Source organism: Rhinichthys klamathensis, unplaced genomic scaffold (genome assembly GCF_029890125.1).
Source record: "Rhinichthys klamathensis goyatoka isolate OS25496 unplaced genomic scaffold, OSU_Roscu_1.1 h1tg000609l_1, whole genome shotgun sequence".
Taxonomy (NCBI): domain Eukaryota; kingdom Metazoa; phylum Chordata; class Actinopteri; order Cypriniformes; family Leuciscidae; genus Rhinichthys; species Rhinichthys klamathensis.
The window spans coordinates 80779-103452 of NW_026607062.1; the positions used below are offsets into that span (position 1 = coordinate 80779).

A 22674-nucleotide genomic window follows, 5' to 3' on the forward strand; every position below is an offset into this window, starting at 1 on the left:
CAAAGCATGTCTATTTATAATTGTAGGCTATTTATTTTATATTTTATTTTATTAATTCGTTTTTTTGCTAATGAATGAGTGTTTTTTTTCCCATGTTTGTTTATATTTATTACCATGTAAAGTTTTGTAGATTGTCCTGAATGAGTGAAGCTACAGTATAATTTTTTTTCCTTAATCATTTTTTAAAATAAATGTTTTGGCATATTATATTCCCAAACCATTTAAAGTTTTAATAATTGCTGATTATTACTTTTTGCTGATAATAATGTTTAATTATTACATCCCAGTTTAGTGACCATGATTCAGCTCATATACAAACAGGCATTTAGATTCCTAAATATAACTTATATTCACATTTAACAAATACTAAAAATGAATTCACATCTTCTGGCTGATAACATGTTTGCGCGTTTTAATAGAATAATACATTTAAGCCAACTCTGTGTTGTATAATGTGTCTCAAAAACAGACGGTTATCGGTTAAAGTGACTCAAGTAGGCATACTCAAATTGTTCAGTCCGGTTTTGTGAACCGATTCAGTTGATTCATCGGGACTGAATCGACTCTAAAGAACTATGAGGTCACAAATCGGCCATCGCTAATTATAACAAGCCATCATCCCCATGTAGATTTACTCCTTGGACGTGTTCAGTATATTTTTGATTGTCAACAGAAAACGGATTTACTATGAATTTATGACGGTCTGAAATGCTTATATTCCAGATTGAATGTTATGCCTCAGTTTTATATTATTTATAGCTATTAGGTTGTAAACTATTGTAGGCTAAATGTACTTTCTGAACCCAGTCTTGGTATATAAAAAAATAATCTAGGTAAATTTACTTATCAGTATCAAAAGCATGATGCTGTGTGTGTGCCCGTTATCTCCACCCATTTCCTGAGGTGTGAAGGATGTCGGTGAAACGTACAGAGAGCATAGCTACTGTAGCCCACCGCACCCACCACAGACAGCAGCGTTACTGACTGATTTCTGCTTACATCGACTACTGCTTTATCTACACAGTCATTCGGCACGGACCGGTTGATGGAAAAGGCGAGAAGATGATACTTTGAAGAGGGTGGACATGGAAACCCGACGCTGAGTTCCTTTAATTGTGACCATAAGACACCATGGCCAAACAGTATGATGTGCTGTTTAGACTCCTGCTTCTCGGAGACTCCGGTGTCGGCAAAACCTGTTTATTATGCAGATTCACGGACAATGAATTTCATCCCTCTCACATTTCCACCATCGGTAAGAGTGTTACTTTCATGCATTCGTTGAAAGAGTTGCAGAACAAGCAGCACATACCGATAAGAAAGCCCATAGCAGCGCGGGGCCATTATAGTCTATGAGCCGTGAAAAGAATGGCTTGAGAATTACACCACATAGTGAGATGCATTTACACAACCTTTTCTAGTTCTTTCTGAAATGCTTGACTGTAGGCTATTTGTAGGCTATGTGTGTGTGTGTGTGTGTGTGTGGTCTTAAAATGTTGCATATTTACACTGCTGTCACAAACGTATAGCCTAGTGTTTGCTTTAGATTGTCCTGAAAGAGCTTAATATAAATTCACTAAATTAATATAAAATCATACGTAGGTTGCATGAATGGCAGTGAAGATACAGAAAGTGCAGGTGTATGTAATTGCATATAGATTGATGATCCATAAATGTGTCCTGTCAGCCATTCCAACTCGCACTGTTTTATGCAAGTACTTTGTATTGATATGAAATGGAAATCAGGTTTAACTCAATTGAAAGTTTTCGTCTCATTTGTGAGAAATATGTAAAGGTTTTTATTGGAATCTCTTAACGCCATTTTCTCTGAAAGGACTATTTTATCACTGCAAGCTTTTAAGCACCCCAAGTTGTAGGGATCATTTTTATTTTAGTTGATTGGATTTTATGAAAAACTAAATTTGGATTTAAAAAGGCATTTCACCTTAAACAGTGAGTGCTTGGTTTAGTAGAACATTTTCCCCAGCGTGCTGCAATTACATCCTGACAACAGCTTATTTGAAGAGGATGAAGAGAGAGATTATTTTACTGTAGTTTCCAGAAGTACATAATTTTATAATTTTCTCATATACATTTCTAATATGCATAAAGACACATTTTTTTTTCACGGATTGTCATTAGAATGCCCATTAATTTGACCTCAAACCCATTCTAAATACTTTTTAATTTAACATTTTTCTCATTCATGCAGTGGCGGTTCTAGCCCATTTCAACTGGGGGGGCCAAGCTGGGGCCAGTTGTACTGTTAGAGGGGCCAGTTACATTTAGACCTTATTGTTGTCATATCATTTTCTGCACTGCTGCAGGCATTAACAGGGAAAATACCGTGTTTATAATCATTCAACAATGTATTTGCATTTCCATTATATTTTTACATTTGCATTACATATTCAGTATTAGTCACAGTAACTGTAATAGACATGATGTCCTTCTTTCTCTTCATTTTGAGAACTATAGAGCAAAAGCAATGGGGACCAAGAAGCTTATTAATTCATTTACTGAAAATAACTGACTTGATATGTCTAACCGTTTACAGGGTTCCTGCACACTTTTTAGAGTCCAATTTAAGGCTTTTTAAGACCTAAAGAAATCAAAATTAATACCGTACATTAGAGGTGTGCAATATTGACAAAAATATATTTCAACATTTTCAACATTTTGTTAATAATTAGATAATATTTTACTGATTGTGTTTTTGTGCTGGTGCCATGGCTGGTTTAGGCCTGTTGTTGACAGCTGACTCACGAAGATATTCCTATTTTTCATATTCTATGCAGTGGTCGATTCACAGCAGTGACAGAAATACATTTTTTAATTAAGGGGCAATATTTGCCACCTTAAATTGATTTCCAGGGGCATTTTCACCTATATATGGACATTTTTTCTAAACTTATTTAGAGTTATGCATCACCTTTTATGTCAAATACTAACATTCAAATTATACAGTAATTATACTTATTTATACAATAATACTTAATTATACAATAATTATACAGTACCACTGTTACCAGTCAAATTAATTAATTCAATCAAAATCCATCTTTGCAGTGCAGAGGTGACACAGAAGTGGCATTAATATATTTACACTCCATTTACAATTGCATAAATAAAGCTATGAGATTTTTTTCAAATCAATATTTAAATATGAAATTATTTCTAAGTTTAACGTTTTAATTAAAGGATACTTTAAATATGAAACTAAAACCGCCAGTAGGCGGCGGCAAGTCCCTGTAAGAGGGATTCATTCATTCAAACGATTTGTTCAAACGGCCGATTTATTCGGGAAAGAAGCAAGTGATTCGTTCAAAACGCGGATTTCAGTCAAGAAATCATCGCTGTGTTGCATTGAGACTCACTACGGTTTCATTATGAAATTCTATTCGGCGAAATAAAGGGAAAACAAACAATATTGACAATATTGTGTCTAAAAAGTAACTCCCAATGTTAACTTATTGTTAATTTAACTGTTGTATAACATAAATATCACAGTTGCAATTGTGCACGGGAAAACGGCACTCTTGCTGATGTGATATTCTAATATAAGAACATAATATGATATAAATATAAGACAAAAACTAATTTGGGGACATAGCCTACCTATGAACTGCACACAGCAGTGAAAGGACGATAGACAAATGCTATGTCAGCTCACAGTGCCTCGTACATACCGTGAAACTTCAAATAATAGCCGAGTCCCGAATAGACGCCTGTCTCTTTTACACGCCTGGTGTGGCGACAGGTTTGGGTACATAAAGGCCGGTCTCAAATAGAAGCCGGGTCTGTTTTTAGTTTCGGGTTGTATTTTATCTTCTAAAACCCGTCAGAGCGTCCGCTTGCTGCGCTTGACAGTGCATAACGAGCAGAGAGAGAGAGAGAGCGCCCCGGCCGCGCGCGCGCACTCACCTCTTCAAACATTCTGCCGCGATTCCCGCGAATGTGATGCGAATTGTCACGTGAAAATGCAAATCCACAAAGATAGAAAAATAAAAAAATAATACACATACAACGATAGCAAAAAACAGTTTTGTAAAAATTATTTCAAACTCCACATTTAGGGGGGCCACAAGGGGGGCCAAGCTTTTTGTCACAGGGGCACTGGCCCCCCTGGCCCCCCCTCTAGAACCGCCACTGCATTCATGCAAACTAATAAGTGATTCTTATAGTGTGTAGTATGTCTTTCCAAACCTTTATGACTTTCTTTTTGCTACCATGGAAACCGTGGAATAGTTATCTTGCAAAAAATTGCTCTCTTCCATACATTGAATGTGAATGATGACCGCAATTATGCCTATACCAGTGTTCTTCAACCCTGCTCCTGAAGGACCCCCAATACTGCACATTTTCTTTGTCTCCCTATATTCAAACACACCTGATTCAACTCATCAGCTCATTAACCCAAGTGATAATGAGCTGATGAGTTGAATCAGGTGTGTTTGATTAGGGAGACAAAGAAAATGTGCAGTGTTGGGGGTCCTTCAGGAGCAGGGTTGAAGAACACTGCCCTATTCAATTTCATTGTATGGAAAAGAGTAGCTTGGACAGTTTGTTAAATATCTAATTTTGTCTTCCACAGAGGGAAGAAAGTCATATGGGTTTGGAATGACATGAGGGTGAGTAGATGATGACTGAACTGTTATTATTGTGTGAACTGCCCCTTTAAGAGTCGTCTTCTTTTTTAACGATAGATGTTTGCTTCCGTATTGTGACGGACATTTGAGTGTAACAGATTTATAAAAAAAGAAAAGTGTAGGCTATACTTAATTCTATGCATTTTTTAAAATTTCATTCCAACTTTAAGAGCATTGGATCATCATTGCCACATTTAAAGGGATATTTTGCCCAAAAATGAAAATATTATCATCATACTATGAATTCTACAAAAGATGTGAGGATGAGTAAATGATGACAGAATTCACATTTTTATGTGAACTATTCATTTTAATGAAGCATTTGAGGTGCTGAACCCTTACCAATATTTTTATCCCTCAATTAAAGCATGCTTCATTAGATGCGGAGTGAATGTCAGGCGGTTATTTTGTAAAGTTCAGGGTATGCTCTGTTGTGTAACTCTCTCAGTGTTTCCAAGGGAGCAGAAAATATCAAGTGACTTAATCTTGAAATTAGACATAATATTCATAACACCCTCCTATTCCTGATGATGACGATATCGCCCCAATCAATAAGGAATCAGAAGCCCTGACTCATTCCTGCAGCCTGCTGTCTGTCCCGCCAGAGTTTATTTAATATTGTGGGATTGATCTCTTTTTGTTTAGTAGTGATGTGATACGGAACAATCTTTAACTGCTGGATAAAAGCTTTAGTCTGACTGGTCCTGAGAGATGGCTGGCTCCTGCCTTAAAACATGGTTCAATAAGCTCTAGTCCGCAGGGCTATGACCCATATATATTATGATACTCGGCTGTCAAGGATCTTAAGCGCTGTACTGGAATATTATTCATGGTGGAAGAGATGTCTGTGTGGTCTGAAAGTTAATTTGAAGCAGTAGCTAATGGTTCTTAACAGTTATATATTTGCTTCGAGGCAACATGCTGTTATGTTGAATTGTTCTTGCTATAGAAAGCAGCTGTTGATTGATTAGCTTGATGATAAACAAAACAAGCTACGAGCTCTATTTCATTGGCTTCTCTAGTCAATTGTTTGCGATGCTGTCAGCACTAGAGAAATTGGACTTGTGTTTAAATTTGTACGTGCTAATCACCATAGCATTTCTGTCTATTTCCATTTCCAATTAGCCACTGTCTCAGAAGGAATGTGTCAAAGAGATGATTTAATTGTTACAGCTCTGGCACGTTATGACAAGTTAAATACTCATTACCGTCTGTGGAATGGCCATTAGATTGAACTGAAGGTCTGCTTTAATTGTCTTGATATTTCTGGTGTTCAGAATCCTTAGTATAAAGTATTTGAGAGTACTTCACTACAATACTTAAGTATTATTATGGGGAATCTGTACTTTACTTGAGTCCTGTTAAAACTGCTGAATACTTGTATTTTTTACTCGATTACATTTAAAAGGTGAAAAAATATCATTTTTACTCCATTACAATTTCATGTAGACTTAAAAGTGCACCTTAAATCTAAATTATTTAAAATTTTAAAAATATTTTCCTGAAGTGACTTTGAGCTATTGTAATGTGATTTTATAAAAACTATTACTGTAGATGGATGAATTTGAGTTGTTAACATGGTTCATGACTAGTCTTGACTATTACACTTTATTCAAATGTCAAACCACTGTAAAATCATCTTCTGAAAACATTCAGGTAACAGGTTTCAGGCTATTGGTTTACTTTAATAAATTGTGATTTTTGACAGGTTTCTTTACAAAGTTTTTGCATCAAAAATACTCAAACGAGACAGTCTCTACTGCCTCTTGTTTTCAAAAGCTTAGAAAACTTTTAAGTACTTAAGTACAATAAAACATGGATACTTTAAAAAAAACGTTTAGTATTTTTCTGAGTAGGCACTTAGACTTTTAATTGAGTAAAAGTTTTGACATGGTAATTCTGATGCAAACTCTTTCAAAAGATTAGCCTACATAATGTTAAACAACATTACACTTTAAGCCTCATAAATAAATATTACATGATTAACAATGGTTAAACGATTACAAAATGTACATTTTGCGCCTGGAATTATGTATAGATATACCGACATGTTAACAAAGAGACCACGCTGGCTAATCATGTGATTCAACATGGCCGCTCCCATGAGTGGACCCGCTCTCTGTAAAACAAAACATCTTGTTATAGGCTACTGATAAAACTACCGTCTTCATCTCATGTGAGTGCATAATCTTTTACATTTTCCAGATAAAATACTATTAATTTCTTTGTTTTGTTAATTACAGTTTTGTTAATTTGTTAATTACATTTACAGAATTACAGTTAACTTGAGGTGAGGCAAAATTGTTGGTTTGGTTTCTCTTTTATTTTTGTAGTATTTCACAGCATTGTAGTTGTCCTTTCACTGCCCGTAATTCTGAAAGAGAGAAAGGTAGAGGCCGCTGTTTCATTATTTTCCTTTCCCCCAGGCCCACCAATTCAATGGCTGTAGCGCTGACCTTTCTATATCCCTATTTGACAGCTCAGGGCACTAACACGACTTTATTTACTGCAGTTTGATAAAGCAGAGGCTATTAAGCTCTGCAGATGGCATTAAACTGCATTCAAAATGGCTTTATACTCATGTCTTATTTTAGTATATCTTGTACTTGCTTTTTCTTGTGCAAGCCATCTGGTTCCAGGCATTGCATTGAATCCTTTGAAATTGAAACAAACTAGCTAAAATCATGTTAGATATGAAGACCTCTATACAAGCTATCTTAGTTGTCCATCCAACAAAGAAAGGAATTAATTTGTCCTTTTTTATTCGCACTGCAGTCAGGGCATGTTCAAAATAGAAGAGAGAGACCCCCAACTACTGTTGATTTGGAGTCATAAATGTTCTTGAGAGTGGAAACAACTATTCCAGAAGCTGGAAGGTCTTGCAGTGGACCTTATTGACAGATACTCTATTACTGCGTTTTTGCAGTTATTGCTATTTTCTTAGAATTTTCAGCTTCACAAGAGGGGGGTTTTCTTTCAGGGCTCAAGAAGATCTTGTTATGATTTCACACCTTACAAGAGCACATCATTTTCATGTTCACTTCATTTGTGTCTAAATAAATTGGATAAAATATTAAACTCATAATTTTAATGAAGGAAATCATATTTATTAGTTTTTAATCACAATATCATTGAACAGAGGGATACATTATAAATCATTTCACTACTTTCATTTAAGCAGAAGTTGCCATTTTTGCTTCTAACAAGAAGAAACTTTAACCTTGTAAATCATTATTAGGAGATAATAAGAAATATTCAACGTGTCTCTTCATTATGTTTTAAATGTTTCAAACAAAACCAATTTTTTTTTTAGAATTATTATTAATGTTTTAAAAGTTAAAGCTACAATATGTCTTTTTTTTTTTTCGCCGCTAGGGGTCGTTAACCTCTTACAGTAACAAAGGCATAGGTTGATGACGCATAAGCAGAATTTTGGAACTTGTCGTCATGCCGATGGATCTAATAATGTTTATGGATGAGTGAATACATTGATGTTTTTAACATGACTGTGGTATGAAGCAGGACGCGATTGCTATTAAGAGACAGACGCGAGTCCCGTGGATATAAAGGAATAAGGAAATTTCATTCTACCGAACTACACGCAAGTGCTGAATTAATACTCACACAGGTCAGTTTATTAGACGAATGAAACTTGTGAGGTAACGCAGCGCTGTTTCACTTGGTCGACACTATCACAGTAAACTGCATTTGAGTGTGTTGAAAGTTATAATGTTATTCTATGTGTTAGTTTGTTGGCTATATGAGACTAGCAGTAAGCTCGATCAACGTTAAAATAACACACTGATCATATTCTAACATTTCATCATGTTGAGCTATATAACATTGATTAGTTTTATGTACATTTGCTCACCTGTCTAATAAAGTACATGCAAGAGCGGCGTCTCTGTCAAGTCGAAGTAAGTTGCGGACGTGGAGCTCTCGGCATCTCAAACGCCACGCTGATATTGATCCTCGTTTTATTTCTCCTTTTGTCCTAAAGTCTGCTTGCCATGGTCCATAATGTTTGAACGAAAAAACAACAACAGCGTGAGTGTGCGCCGCTAGACGTAACGCAGTTGTCCACGTCTGTCGCCATTATTACTATAGCAGTACGAGCGGAAACCAGGGATAACGCGGATATTACGTCATTGACAGGCAACAATGACCAGAAATTAAAAATCTTTGGGAACTTGGATATTGTAAGTACACAACTACAGGAAATATATCACACCGTGCAAGTGATTTTTGGATATTTTATTACAAAAATCTTACATATTGTACCTTTAATCATTTAATATATTTTTTATATCCTTGTATCTCTAATATCACTTTACTTTCTTTTAGCCTTGTTAATATCCCTTGTAATATTACACTGACAAAAGCCAGTTCTTGAATGACACCTTCCTCCAGGAAGTGAGATCATTTTGGTGAGACAACAATAGCACAGATATGAAGTATTAGCAATAGATTTGATTCATTTTTTTGCTGTTTTGTAGTATTTGTCTTGTCAACTGTTTGATAAAATTACAGAAATCTATATGAAAAATATCAATAAGGCAACTCCCCCATGTAAGCTGAATATTTATTTCCACTCTAAGTTCTGTCCTGTACATTTTCTTGCCATTGATGTAATATACCTAAATAAATATCTTAAATGCTTAAGATATTTCTAAAAAACAAACCCACCAACAGAAGGAACAGTCTCTCTTGTGGTTCTTCTCACCATTTCTGCTTATTCTTCAGTCACTCAACTCTGATGTGAATGGTTCAGTAAAATGAATGGTTCCATGAGAGCATTGATTTAGTGCTCATTTTATTTTAAAATATTTGAAATCATTATGAAATGTTTTCCTTTTCCAGGTGTTGATTTCAAAATGAAGACCTTAGAAATAGATGGCATTAAAGTACGAATACAAATATGGTATGGCTTATTTTTCTCTAATACAATATAACTGTATTTGATCAATTGATTTAGCTAATCAGATGTCTTTGTGTCTGCAGGGACACAGCAGGTCAGGAGAGATATCAGACCATCACTAAGCAGTACTACAGAAGAGCACAGGTGAGCTTCACACCTCCACAAAGACATCTCACTACTCATATTGTGACCTACTGAATGATTCAGATCTAATAGAGATGCCTATTGGTGTCCATTGTGTGATAATTCTCTGATAAACGCGGATTGATTCTGTATCAACAGGGCATTTTTCTGGTGTATGACATCACAAGCGAGCGCTCGTTCCAGCACATCATGAAGTGGGCCAGTGATGTAGATGAGGTGAAGCTATGGAGTTTAAAGCATATCTTATTTATTTATAGATAAAAAAAATTTTTATTAGTAATATTTTTCATACCTGTTTTACCTTTTTTCATGTTGCAATACATTATCATCTGAAATAAAACACTGAAATATGGCTTTGAATTGTGAGTTTTGGACCCCACTGTATGATTCATATTTTCTATTTAAAAACATTGCCACCACGCCACAAGAGTCACGAGTGCAAAAGAAAACAGGATGAATAGTCACAATACACAAACTGTACTAAACCAATACTGGTTATTGATCTTGCTCAAACCTGTGCACTCGTGTTAAATGAGTTCTATGTCTCATATCATATTTATCTGTTTCTGCTCTGCTCTGTTCATTTGCTTCTGTTGAATCTCTTCTGGTTCTGTCCAGTACGCCCCTGAGAAGGTGCAGAAGATACTTGTTGGGAACAAGTCTGATGAAGAACAGAAGAGACAAGTAGCTACAGAACAGGGAGATAAGGTAAATAAATAATACTTCCCTCCTGTACACTGCATCTTTCATTCATACTGCCATTTATTCCACATTTACTCATTTATGTGATAAACCTAATAATTAATATCTAAGTTTTAAGACCTCTTTCAAACATCTCCAGCTTGCCAAGGCTTATGGAATGGACTTTTTTGAGACAAGTGCCTTTACCAACCACAACATTACAGAGGTACAATGCTGCCCGCATGCATTTTTCTTTTCAGCATTTCTGCATTTGATCGGTTTTGTTCTTTTTAGATATTTGAAGAAGGGATAAACAAGTTGTTCATGCAACCAACTGATCATTTTGTTTGCATATTTTTATTGTCTACAGCTATTTAGGGTTCATATTTTTCCTTCCATTACAGTCTTTCACCCGATTGGCTGAATTAGTCTTACAAGCCAATAAGAAGGATCTTGATTTATTGGGAGGATCCATGAATGAGGAGTTCAATCTGGCTGTTTTGGAGGAGCAGGAAGGATTGTGTAATGGTAGCGACAACACCAGTAAGCCCTGCTGGTGCTGAGGACAGGAAGTGACATTTTTCAGTTGATTTCCATATTTATGTTGCATTTACATTTTGAATATTTTTTCAGTTTAAGAAAAGACGATCAAAAGGGCACTTTAGTGCAACTGTACATTATTTAATTAGGCTCATTCAAACACATTTAGAGACACTCTTAAGTTATCTTATATATAAAGAACAGGTTGATTTAAGTGTGAGGAAGCATTGACAGGATGCTTTATTTAACATGGTTTTGTGGCTGGAACGTCCATGTTAACATGTAATATTCATTCTTTTGTTATGCTATGGGATTCATGTGAATATTTCGAGAATTGATTTGGCTTTCTATAAAATTCTCTAAAGCCTTGAATGCACCTACTTGACCTTCATTGAATGCTCTTTCAAGGTAATAAATTTATTCTTGAGTGATGAATTGATGAAGCTAGAGTTTCTCATGTCAGTGTAACAATATAAGCTTCTTTTCTGTAAAAACATTGTCACTAAACTTGCTGCTTACAGTTCTGGTCCACTGTGATTGCAAATGAATGCAAGGGTTTTTATCTCATTTATCTGAGGTTATTGTACTAAAATATTATCATTTAATGTGGTATTTATACCGATATTGCATCAAGCTCTTTTTTGTTATTAATAATCACTATTTAGCTGATTAGAATAGTTGGAATGTTTCAACTTTTACTCTATAAATGATTCTTGAAATGCTAAAGTTGAACTGATCTCAGCACACCGAACAATATTTTTTATCCTACTTTAATTAACGTCTCACCCATCCCAACTTGTATGAAATGTATCCAGAATGAACCGTTGGGATTCCCAGCATTAATGCTGGGGTGAGTCGCTGCAATGACATGGGTTGTATTGCTAATGATTCAATGTATATATTACACTATTGAAGCATTTATATGTGCAAGTGGTATTGTACTAATGTTGATTTAAACGAACTCTTGAATAATGCTGATATGTTTACCTGTGCTATCTGAGAACTTGTTTCATGAAATATGTCAACAAAACAATTAGAGAAATTTAAATACGTATGTGGTTATTTATTACACTGTAATGTTGTGATTCTGTTTTGGGGGGGTCAAATATTTACGAATAAACATTTAATTATGAAAAGGTTGTTTTGTTTTTTAATTGAAATTGTGGTACTAAATTACATTGGATATACAGACAGAATAATAGTGTGATTTCACACAGTTGCAACACCACAAGTCAACACTAGGAGGCAGTTGTGCAAAGCCAAAATCCATGCATGGAAATGTGGTTGCGCATGGTGAAACACTGGGGGGAAACAACAGGAGGAGAAGAATTTGTTTGTGGATTTTTTTTTTATGTAAGGCAGAACTGATAGATTATCCTTCAGCAGTTGTAAAGTATTTTGATAATTAGTCAGTTCTTTTGCGCAATTTTATCAAGGTCATGATGTTTTCTTTTAGAACAGATATGTATGCCGTGTTAAGTGTCCTTCAAAAATACTTTGAAACTAAATATTCTGCTTGTACATCTTTGTAGCAAAGCAGATCTCTCCATACGCAGCTGGATGAAGTCTGGACAGAGAGAGCACTAATTGTGTATGTGGATGGCTGCAATGATACAATTGCAAATATATTACAAAATAAAATTGTCTCAAATGTTAACAAAAAACTACATTCCCAAACACTTTCTTCTGTGTGAACACAAAAGATGATGTATTGGTAACACTTCACCATTTGGCTTTTATTGAACATGTCGAAAATTACAAATCGGCCCTGAACTCGGCTCGTTCTAGTTTTGTATCTGCCACAACTAATTAATCAAGCAACAGGCCAAAAGCATTATTCAACACAATAAATAAACTTACTAAACCTCCATCTCAGGTTGCTCTATAGCTTCAAATGAACTTTGCTGTTCATTCATTAATCACTTGCTAAAAAAGACAGACGCCGTCCACCAGTGTTTCTCTAATGATGCAACGGATATTTGCCAAATCAATCTAGTCAGTCCCTGACTTTCTTTTCTCTGACTACTCCATCTTCTGTCTCCGAGTTAATTTTGAAATCCAACCCTTCATCTTGTCGTATTGACCCTGCTCCTACTCCTCTTCTGAAACTCTGCCATTCAGTTACTCTGCACCTATCTCTCACTTCATCAATGCATCTCTTACCTCTGCTTCATTCCCTCTGCCACTCAAAACTGCTGCTGTTACCCCTGTTCTGAAGAAACCCAACCTTGATACCTCAGTTTTATCTAATTATCGTCCTATTTCAGATCTATACCCTTCATGGCAAAATTACTGGAAAGTACTGTTGCCTCCCAGCTTCAGTCTTTTCTAGTCGAAAATAATTTCTTTGATCCTATTCAATCTGGTTTTCGCCCTCTTCACAGTACTGAAACTGCACTAGTCAAGGCACTGAATGATCTGCTTCTTTCTGGTGACTGGTTCTCATACTCCTGCTGCTCGACCTCAGCTCTGCCTTCGATACGGTCTCCCATGAACTACTCATATCTCGCCTTTCTGACGTGGGTATTTCTGGTGCTGCTCTTTCTTGGTTTTCTTCCTATCTCTCTGACAGACAATTCTACATTTCAGTTCAAGATTTTCGCTCACCTACTGTCCCCCTGAAGCAAGGTGTCCCCCAGGGATCCGTTCTCAGGCCATTATTATTCATAATCTACATTATACCTCTTGGTCAGATCTTCCACCATCATGGTTTTAATTAAATTTTTACGCTGATGACATCCAATTATACACTATCTGTACACCTGCTCTATCTGTCACAACCGACAAAATCTCTGCTTGTGTGCATGAAATAAAAGATTGGCTCCATTCAAATTTTCTAAAACTTAACATGGACAAAACTGAGATTATTTTTACTGGACCTCCGTCACTCACTAGCAAAATTCCTACCAGCTTCACCTGTGAGATTGCTGGCTCTCACATCAAACCATCTAGTACTATTAAAAATCTTGGTATAATCTTTGACTCCTCACTCTCTTTCCAGGCTCATATTAATTCTATCACTAAATCAGCATTCTTTCATCTACGTCGCATCGCCCAGCTCCGTCCCTTCATCAGTATCAATGACGCTGAAACTGTCATCCATGCATTTGTCACATCATGTCTTGATTACTGTAATGCCCTTTTCCTTGGACTATCTGCTAGCTCCATTTCCAAATTGCAAACCATTCAAAACTCTGCTGCTAGAATACTTACTCCAAACGTTCTGCCCATATCACCCCAATTTTGTACGATCTTCACTGGCTTCCAGTGGCTTACTGTATTAAATTCAAAATCCTCCTGCTCACTTTAAAATCTCTGCACAGCTTGGCTCCCCCCTGTCTTTGTAACCCTGCTCCACCCCTACACCCCGACTCGCTCTCTACGATCCTCTGACTCTAGCCTTCTCGTTGTCCCTCGGCATCGCCAGCTTCAATGGGGGGCAGATCATTCAGTGTCATTGCACCCAAACTATGGAACTCTCTCCCCCGATCACTCTGTTGTGTTAATGCCATTTCTGAATTTAAAACTATGCTCAAAACTCACTTATTTTCTGAATGTCAGCATTCTTAAGTTGTACTACATTTCATTGTGTCTGATCGTATGCTGTATGCTGCCCCAACATAATTATCCTTTACTGTACTTTTACTCTCATCTACCTACTGTTGTTTTGTTTGTTATCATTGCCCATTGACATTATTGTTGCTTGTTCATTGTAAAGCGTCCTTGAGCCCTGGAAAGGCGCTATATAAATAAAACGTATTATTATTATTATTAACAATGAAAAATCATTTTGAAGCATTTTAGAAGTTTTACTAATAGATTATTAAAATCAAAGTTTTATTTTTATGTATATTATTTAATATTATGGACCTGAGGTCACAAACTAACAATGAAAGTTTTTATTTTTATTGATTATCAAAAAAGATTAATAAATACAGTAAAATTAATTGTTCATTGTTAATTAATGCATTAACTAAAGTCAAAGACCATATTGTTACCAATTTATGTTGTCTGTACTGTATCTTGTGTTATAAGAAAGAAAGTCAAACAGGTTCGGAACAACATGAGGGTAAATAATGGCATGCAGCATTTTCAATACATCACATGCATACACATCTATTTACAAAATGAGAGGATTTCTTCATTAATAATGTTGCAGTGCTGAATCTATATTTGGCACACATACTGTATACACATGTGAATGTTCTCATATTCTTGATTTGCCTATACTCTGGTACTTGCCATTTATACAATGTCCATTGTGTGCAGAGGACGCATTTGTAAGGCTATTTAGTAAATCTATTTAGGTGTCACAGTGTGTTCTCTCACTGATGTCGTCTCTAAGAGAGTGCCAAGTGGAAGAGCTCTAGCTAGTTGCATGAGGGACACAAAAAGTATAAAAAATGAAGGCCTAACTTGGATAACATGATGGTTATCATGTACGAACTGCCAAAGTCGGGAGATTACATGAGGACACATTTGGCTCAATCCTGCTATTGTCATTAGTCTCACTTTTGAGTTAAACAAGATTTAATCTTCTTTTCTTCATCTCCATTGTCAGCATTCAGAGTTTTGGAATCCGGGATCAAGCTGATTACGAAAGAGGAGAAAAACAGCCCTTAGCTCCGCTCAGTTTTCCTTTCCTAGATAATCCTGTCATGCCATAACCAAATACTTCCATGCAATTGGCTCATTTAATCATTCATTTGCTCATAACAAAAACTTGCATTGAGTGAAATAAACCAATGTGTCCTTAGGACAGACGAGAGAAGAGAGAGAGAGAAACGAGATGTGCTTTAGTATTATTTTTGGGGTGCGTACGCATGCAGCGGGGGCGTTTGGTGAGGAAAGGGGGGGGTCCAGCTTCAGGACACTTCTGCTAAGCACTGTGTTGTCATCCTCCCACCTCGCCACACTGTGCTTTCACACCAGAGTGAGTCACGCTGGCTCTCTGAGCTCTGGAGGTGCGCAATGTGGAATGCTAAGCACCCTGAGAGAACTTCACAGAATTCAGACTCTTTCTACTCTGGCTTCTCATCTCTCCTTTGTACCTGCTTGGAGATGTTGAAAAATGCTGAGAGAAAGCGGCTTGATCTTTGTTTCCATATGCAGAACTAAATGTACATTTAGTGTTGTCTTGGTTTACCTTACTGTTTTAGGCTGATTACTATCATCTATCTATCTATCTATCTATCTATCTATCTATCTATCTATCTATCTATCTATCTATCTATCTATCTATCTATCTATCTATCTATCTATCTATCTATCTATCTATCTATCTATCTATCTATCTATCTATCTATCTATCTATCTATCTATCTATCTATCTATCTATCTATCTATCTATCTATCTATCTATCTATCCATCTATCTATCCAGCATCTATCCATCCTGGTTTACCTTACTGTTTTAGGCTGATTACTATCAATTAATCTATCTATCAGTCCATCCGTCCAACACACACACTCAATTGATATACTATTCGGTGTGTATATATATATATATATATATATGTGTGTGTGTGTGTGTGTGTGTGAGTGTGTGTGCATAATTTTCATATTATTTATTATGAAAATGTATTTATTTTTTACATAATCTAATCTAAACATAATAGGAGTCAGTTGTGAAGCAGTCAGGGAAGGCCAGGACATTGAGGCAACAGGAGAAACATTTAGCATGCGTATCTCCACTTTCATACCCCGCATTGTGTGCACTGTGTACCTATGAAAAGATAATTATGATTTCTTAATGAGATTGCATTCATCAACTTGCATTAGGACTTATTAATGCTTCTCTGAGGGAAATGCTAATAAAGTCTTGGAACGCATAGTGAATATAACTGACTGCCATTACTATCTCTCTGTGGGCATTTGGTAATTACTTTGCTGATTCCATCAATATAATAACAAAAATATGAACAATAACAACATGGGCTAGCTTAATTGTATGCTAAATTATGTTAATCGCTTAGACTAACTAGTGCATCAGCCATTTTGAAGGCCTCACACGCTCTCTGCTCTGTTCTTCTCATTGGGCCACACAAAGACCCTGTGTGCTCAGCAACAACTTGTCACCTTTCTGCATGTCATTCTGTATTAGTGTATCTGCATCGCTTGAGTGGAACTAAATGAATGGGACCATTCTTCCTGTTTCCCTGGCATCCCTGACAAGACATTCCTGAGGTCACAGATGCAATTGTGTGGTCAACATGTAGGGGGCGTCAAGTATTGATCACTCAAACAGGACAAAGGCATTGCTAAATAATTTAGAAGGAATGGTCGGATGTTAACAACCTGGTTGACATGATGAATTCTGTTTGTGCACAGATGATAATCTGTGAAAATTTAGCAACTGTGTTATTTATTAAAAAGAGCGTGTTGTTTGTTAATAGTTTTTTTTTTCTTAAAAAAAGTATTCATGGAATCTAGCACTCACTTTAAATAGATTAACGTCCATGCGCTCAATGAGAACATTACCTTTTGGATTATATGTGCCCTTTATTTTTCTTGGATTAAAATATTTTCTGTCAAATATGGACAGTGGGTTCTGCAGTGTATAGCTTGACTAAAATCTGCATTAAAGTGTTTATATTAAATTTTTTTTTTTACCAAAATTAATTAATTTTCATTTAATTTCTTTCAACTGCAAACAAGTTGTCGGGGCAACAAACTACATATTTTAATGATGAAATCTGTTTACTTACAATCCTCTGCAGTTCAATTTGATGTGATAACTCAATTTTCTTTAGGAATAGTTATGAGACACACAAGTAAACATGCAGCGTGAGTAACTTTGTTCACATGAAATCCCACACAAAACTGTCACTTTTACAGTACCAGTAAAAAAGTTTGGACAAACCTACTCATTCTTATTTATTTACAGTTAGGCTACATTTAACCCCTTAACTGTCACCGTCCCGCTACCGGGACGCCTAACTTTACCTCACTATATTTCTATTAAATCCTAATCTAATTATGACAAATTATATATCGTTGGAAAGGTCAAAGACTTCTAAATAGATATTCTACCCCTGTTTTGTGTTACAAATTATGTAGGAAGAGTAATTGATGAATTTATGACAAGAGTGCACCTCAAAAAATCTGCATCATAATAGGAGGTCTGACCTTTGTCACAAAAAGTCGATGCACCCACTTTTAATGATTGAAACTTCTGTTTTTATGCTAAAAGTTCATAATAAAACATATAATCTAGTATTTTTCAATAAAAAATTATAATATAATATTATCCTCTAAAAATTATAATATATATATATTATCCTCTAAAATATAATATTATCTTTTTTATCGCCTTTTTTATTATATCACAGTTATCATAAATTAGGTATCATTTGAAAGCTTATAAACTCAGAATTCATCCTGTGAAAACCGTTTTATAATTGAACGTTGCGTTACCATAGAAACGGTACTCTAAATTATTTTATCAGGCTCCTCCCCTTTTAGGCATCATTATATTTCATAATTTATGATCAAAACCTTTTCTAATCTTGACAAAACACATATTGTCAGAAAGGTCTGTGTCTCAAGGTTCCAAATTTTGTGACAGAATTGATATTTGGACAGAAATGTATTAATTTGTTAAGGCAGAATGTATACAACTAAATTCAATGGAATTCAATGGCACCCGGTGGCTATTTTTGGTACTACGCCTAAACAAATCTCATGGGAACTTCAAATTTTGTGATATCAACTTCAAATTTGGAACATAACTTGGTTAGATTTATGGCTTTGATTTTATAGTAATTTTAGACTAAAAAATATTTTGTAAAATATATATTATATAAAATAAAAAATATATAGTACAGTATATTTGATTTACTGTAAATTTAAACTTCCATAACTTTTTCATACTTTAATTTTTTGAAGTGTTCTCACTTCAGCAATAATCTGCTGAGTGTTTTCTTTAAAACAAGACCAAACTTGGGTATATATTCCAAAGCATTCTTGAATTACAACCATTTAAGTTTGAATAGTGCATTTTAACCCCCATTCTCAAAAGGGGGGGTGACAGCTAAGGGGTTAAGAATGCATCTTGTTTAATTTACATAGGCTACTAACATGTCCAGTTATCAAATGTAAAAATAATTGTCAGCATTTGACACCAATTGTTCAAGGCTTCAGAGGAAAAGACAGTATCATCTTAAAATGTATAAACTAAAACTGCCAGAGCATTTTAGTTTGTGTAAAACAATGTGAAATGGGTTTATATTCAGACAATAAAAATGTGATTGTGAAAATAACTTGGGATGGTATTGATTTTAGTTGTTTTTCACAAACTACTTCCTGCAAAGAGTTTAGTTTATCAAGCACGACTGTTTACAAATAGCAAAGAGAAATAAACATGAGGCGGTTTTTGCAAACGAGGTAAAACACTATGGCTACTGTTTTAACTATTAATCAAAGTGTTAATCATTATGCTTAGAATTAAGCATGCCACAAATGCTACCCAACTAACACGACACAGATTTTGTAATGCACATATTGGAGAGGTCAACCCTACTCTTGTCAAAGACAACAGAATACCAGTCGCGTGATAACCGTGCAGCACATAAATGGTGCTGTTGCTAGGGCAACGCTGTCCGTAGGGGGCCCATTCCCACAGATACAAATCACGCTTCTCTCTGCTGTCAGCTATCGCGAGATTCCTGTAAGCGAAGCAGCAGCTCGCAGTGACCTCATCAGCAGCTGCAGCGCGAGGCGGAGCAGCAACTTTTGTATGAACTTCGAAGTTGAATAATTGTGAACGAGACGCTGGGGCCAACGGTGCTTCTGCTGGAGTAGATACAACAAAACGCTGCAAAATCTCCCGCGTCAAACGGGAAAACAGCAGGAATAACGGCTGCACACAGACTGCACTTCGCTGGCGATTATTACGAGGCGGAGAGCAGAAGCTTGTGTCGGACTTTTATCGGAAGGTTTTGTGGCAGAAGAGACCGCACGAGAGCAGCGAGAGGTGGAGAGGGAAGAAGGTGAGTTCATAACATGTCTGTGATTTAACTGTCCATGCCAACTCCCAACAGTGCTTCTATGTTTGTAAAGGGGGCCACGGATGTGTTTTCTCGGAGGAATGCTCCTTTGTAATCTCGAAAATGCCCGCGTTTTAGGCTATCCCTCGAGCGAGTTGCGACGGTTAACGGATGATCTCTACTGTTACTCACCTGATTATCAGAGGAAAACCAGAATCGATCTGAAAGTTGCAGTGAAGGCGATCGTATTTTGATACGTTAGATGAAGATGATAGCAGGCAGAATGGAAATATAAACATGTCGTTCGCTGTGTCGTGATTATTTGGTCTCAATTTGATAAACAATATGATGTAAGGTAAAGATGGTGAGGTTATATTAGAGAAGAGTTTTGGTCTTAACTCCCAGATGTGGGAAGAACAGGAGCACAGCCATTTACCAGTGACAGACGAACAACTTCTTAAACATGGATTGTGTGTGTCACATGCACATATAATCATTACTGCATCAGTCAGGGCGAGAATTTAATCAAATTATGAAAAGACATGATTCTGACTCCTATGGTTTTTTATCATTAAATCAGGAGTTGCGTGAAGCTTGAAGGAGATACTTTGTAAAACTTGAATCCTTACAAATGAGTGTGTTAAAGTTAATATCGTCCTGTAAATATCAGGGAATTTTAAAGTGTGATTTCCAGGCATGTATAAAGTCATGTAAATTAATACAAGTTTCAGTAATACATTTTTTTCCCTAGCTATGTCAATTTCCATTTCGTCAGGTAGAACTTTTTTCCCCTGTGTGGAATTAATTAGAAAAATCCTTATACATTAATCACTGGAAATGTTATGCACATTAATTGGTCAAAAAGGGTAGGAGCCATCACTTATATATAAATAATTTTGAGAACAAAGGCTGTCTCTCAAAAACCAGTAACGTTAAGCTGCCTACCTAGAGCAGCGTTTTGTACATCACAGGCTCTTTCCAGACACTAATATCTATGGAATCTGCTGCATTAGCTGCGAATCAGATCAGGTGTCCAACCGGAAGAGTCATTGGGCTGTAGATCACATTGCATTTATTATGCATAACATTTTTGTCACGTCAAAATTGTGAGGTTTGTTGTTGTAGGTTGACTAATGGCCCTTCCTTCAGTTTTCTCCCTGTAAGGGCTTCACTGATTTGTCATTTGCATGTCTTTTCTTCATTGTGTGGGTGGTGTGTGCTCACTATGCATTGGCCAGGCTCTAAATGCAGTTCATGTGGGGGTGGATTTGAAGAGCTGGTCCCTGATTGAAGTGCTTTCTGGCATTCCTTTTTTAACTTTAAATATATGGAAGATGCAGACCATCACAAGATCTTAAAAAATTATCAAGGAAGAACTTTGCATGGTATCATAAGGTCCCCGAGATGTTGATGTCACCGTGTCCTTTGACAGAAGTGCCACTGTTTTTGTTTAGTCTTGTGTCAATCTGAGTCTGACCACTTTTAGACTTTTCCAGTTGACCACCTTCAGACTTTGTTGTTGTTAGATCCATCCGTGGAACAGCACGGATCCCATAATTCCTTTTTGTTATAGAAATAACATATTTAGATGTAAAAAATGCTGCATTTATGAGTTGATTTTGATAGTCAGTAGCAAGCAAGCAGATATCGCCCTGCTGTGTGAAACTTAGTTAGATTTAATGTTTTCTTCCCCCAGCCTCTATCTAAGAATGCCAAGGATGCAGTTATCTGCAGGCAGTGTCGCATTTCCAATATTAAGTAGCCTATTGAAAGGGAGTGTGTAGGTGGACACGCACATGTTGTGAAACATGTAGAAAAGGAAATGTGCAAGGGGAAAAAAGACGCTTGGGTGGATGATTGGCAGCAGAGGGATTATTAAGAGTTTTTCACATGTAGAGTGCTCCAGATTCTATAGATCCCGATTAGATTAAGGTTTTTATCATTGCCACAGGCTTAACAAATTATGTGCAAGTTTGTGCATTTAACAGCTTCACCTGTTGCTCTCTATATGCCGTTGCTATGGAAGTTTGGTTAATCATGTCTGTGTTGTTAGGTTATGTAAGTGTATTTTTCAAGATTTTGCAGGAGACAGCCTCTGAATCTAATTCTGTAACAGGTCTGCACTCTGCATCAGATGTAATTCGTCAGATAGTATCTAATAGTCCTACTTTTTAATACATATGTCCATTGGTATACAACTTTTATAAGTAAGGTACAGTGGCTCATCCCTGGGTTTGTCCAGTCTTAAAGGTTGTATCAGCGATTGTGGGTGACGTCACTTCTGTTTGTGTTTGAAGCGAGATCCCAAACAAACCAAGTTAGCTCGCCCCTCCCTCCCGTTTCGTGCATTCGCTAGAGCTATCCAAGTTTAGTCGAGCTTCACTCATATTTTTTAAAGAAGGATGTTTTCACACACAGTTCACATCTGAAAAAGTCAGCACTATAAACTACTCACCCAGGCCAGCTGACAGTCTTGCCTGGGCCCGGGACAAGATAATCTTAGATGGGCCCCCCCCCCACGATTTTTTTTTTTTTTATAAAACACCATATACTTTTACCTAGGGGTGGGAATCTCTAGGCACCTCACGATTCGATTCGATTACGATTCAGAGGGCTGCGATTCGATGCTAAATCGATTATCAGAATCTTTTTTTTGTGTGTGTGTGACTATAAATACTTTGCTTTAAAAGTAGAAAGTAATGACCCATAAAGAATTAACGTACAATATATTTTATTAACATTGCAAAGAACCAACA

General features: G+C 36.3%; 2 protein-coding genes across 7 annotated transcripts in view; both read left to right on the forward strand.

Moving 5' to 3' along the window:
* Window positions 1–861: 861 nt before the first annotated feature.
* Window positions 862–12068, forward strand: rab15 (RAB15, member RAS oncogene family). 3 transcript variants are annotated; one of them, XM_056240738.1, is made up of 8 exons: window positions 1182–1255; window positions 4595–4631; window positions 9510–9570; window positions 9651–9711; window positions 9850–9927; window positions 10330–10419; window positions 10553–10618; window positions 10797–12068. In XM_056240738.1, the coding sequence occupies exons 3-8, from the start codon at window positions 9524–9526 to the stop codon at window positions 10953–10955; spliced, it is 501 nt and encodes a 166-aa protein (XP_056096713.1). In that variant the 5' UTR covers window positions 1182–1255; window positions 4595–4631; window positions 9510–9523; the 3' UTR covers window positions 10956–12068. The 3 variants fall into 3 exon arrangements, with proteins under 3 accessions (XP_056096712.1, XP_056096711.1, XP_056096713.1); XM_056240737.1 differs by lacking the exon at window positions 4595–4631 and having other exon boundaries at window positions 862–1255; window positions 10763–11035; XM_056240736.1 differs by lacking the exon at window positions 4595–4631 and having other exon boundaries at window positions 864–1255.
* A 7538-nt stretch (window positions 12069–19606) lies between these two features.
* Window positions 19607–22674, forward strand: part of sipa1l1 (signal-induced proliferation-associated 1 like 1) — a 120128-nt gene continuing 117060 nt past the window's right edge. For 2 of the 4 annotated variants that reach the window (XM_056240739.1, XM_056240740.1), the window contains exon 1: window positions 19608–19921. The gene's annotated coding sequence lies outside the window, so the exon portion shown is untranslated. Of the gene's footprint in view, window positions 19922–22674 lie in introns of all 4 variants that reach the window. The other 2 variants (XM_056240741.1, XM_056240743.1) reach the window with 2 other exon arrangements.

Bases quoted from the DNA above. Each gene is read 5' to 3' on its own strand.
- rab15 (XM_056240736.1), top strand. From the start codon at position 1,132: ATGGCCAAACAGTATGATGTGCTGTTTAGACTCCTGCTTCTCGGAGAC. The intron at 1,256-9,509 runs GTAAGAGTGTTA...TTCCTTTTCCAG, and splicing joins CTCTCACATTTCCACCATCG to GTGTTGATTTCAAAATGAAG. The intron at 10,619-10,796 runs GTACAATGCTGC...CTTCCATTACAG, and splicing joins CCAACCACAACATTACAGAG to TCTTTCACCCGATTGGCTGA.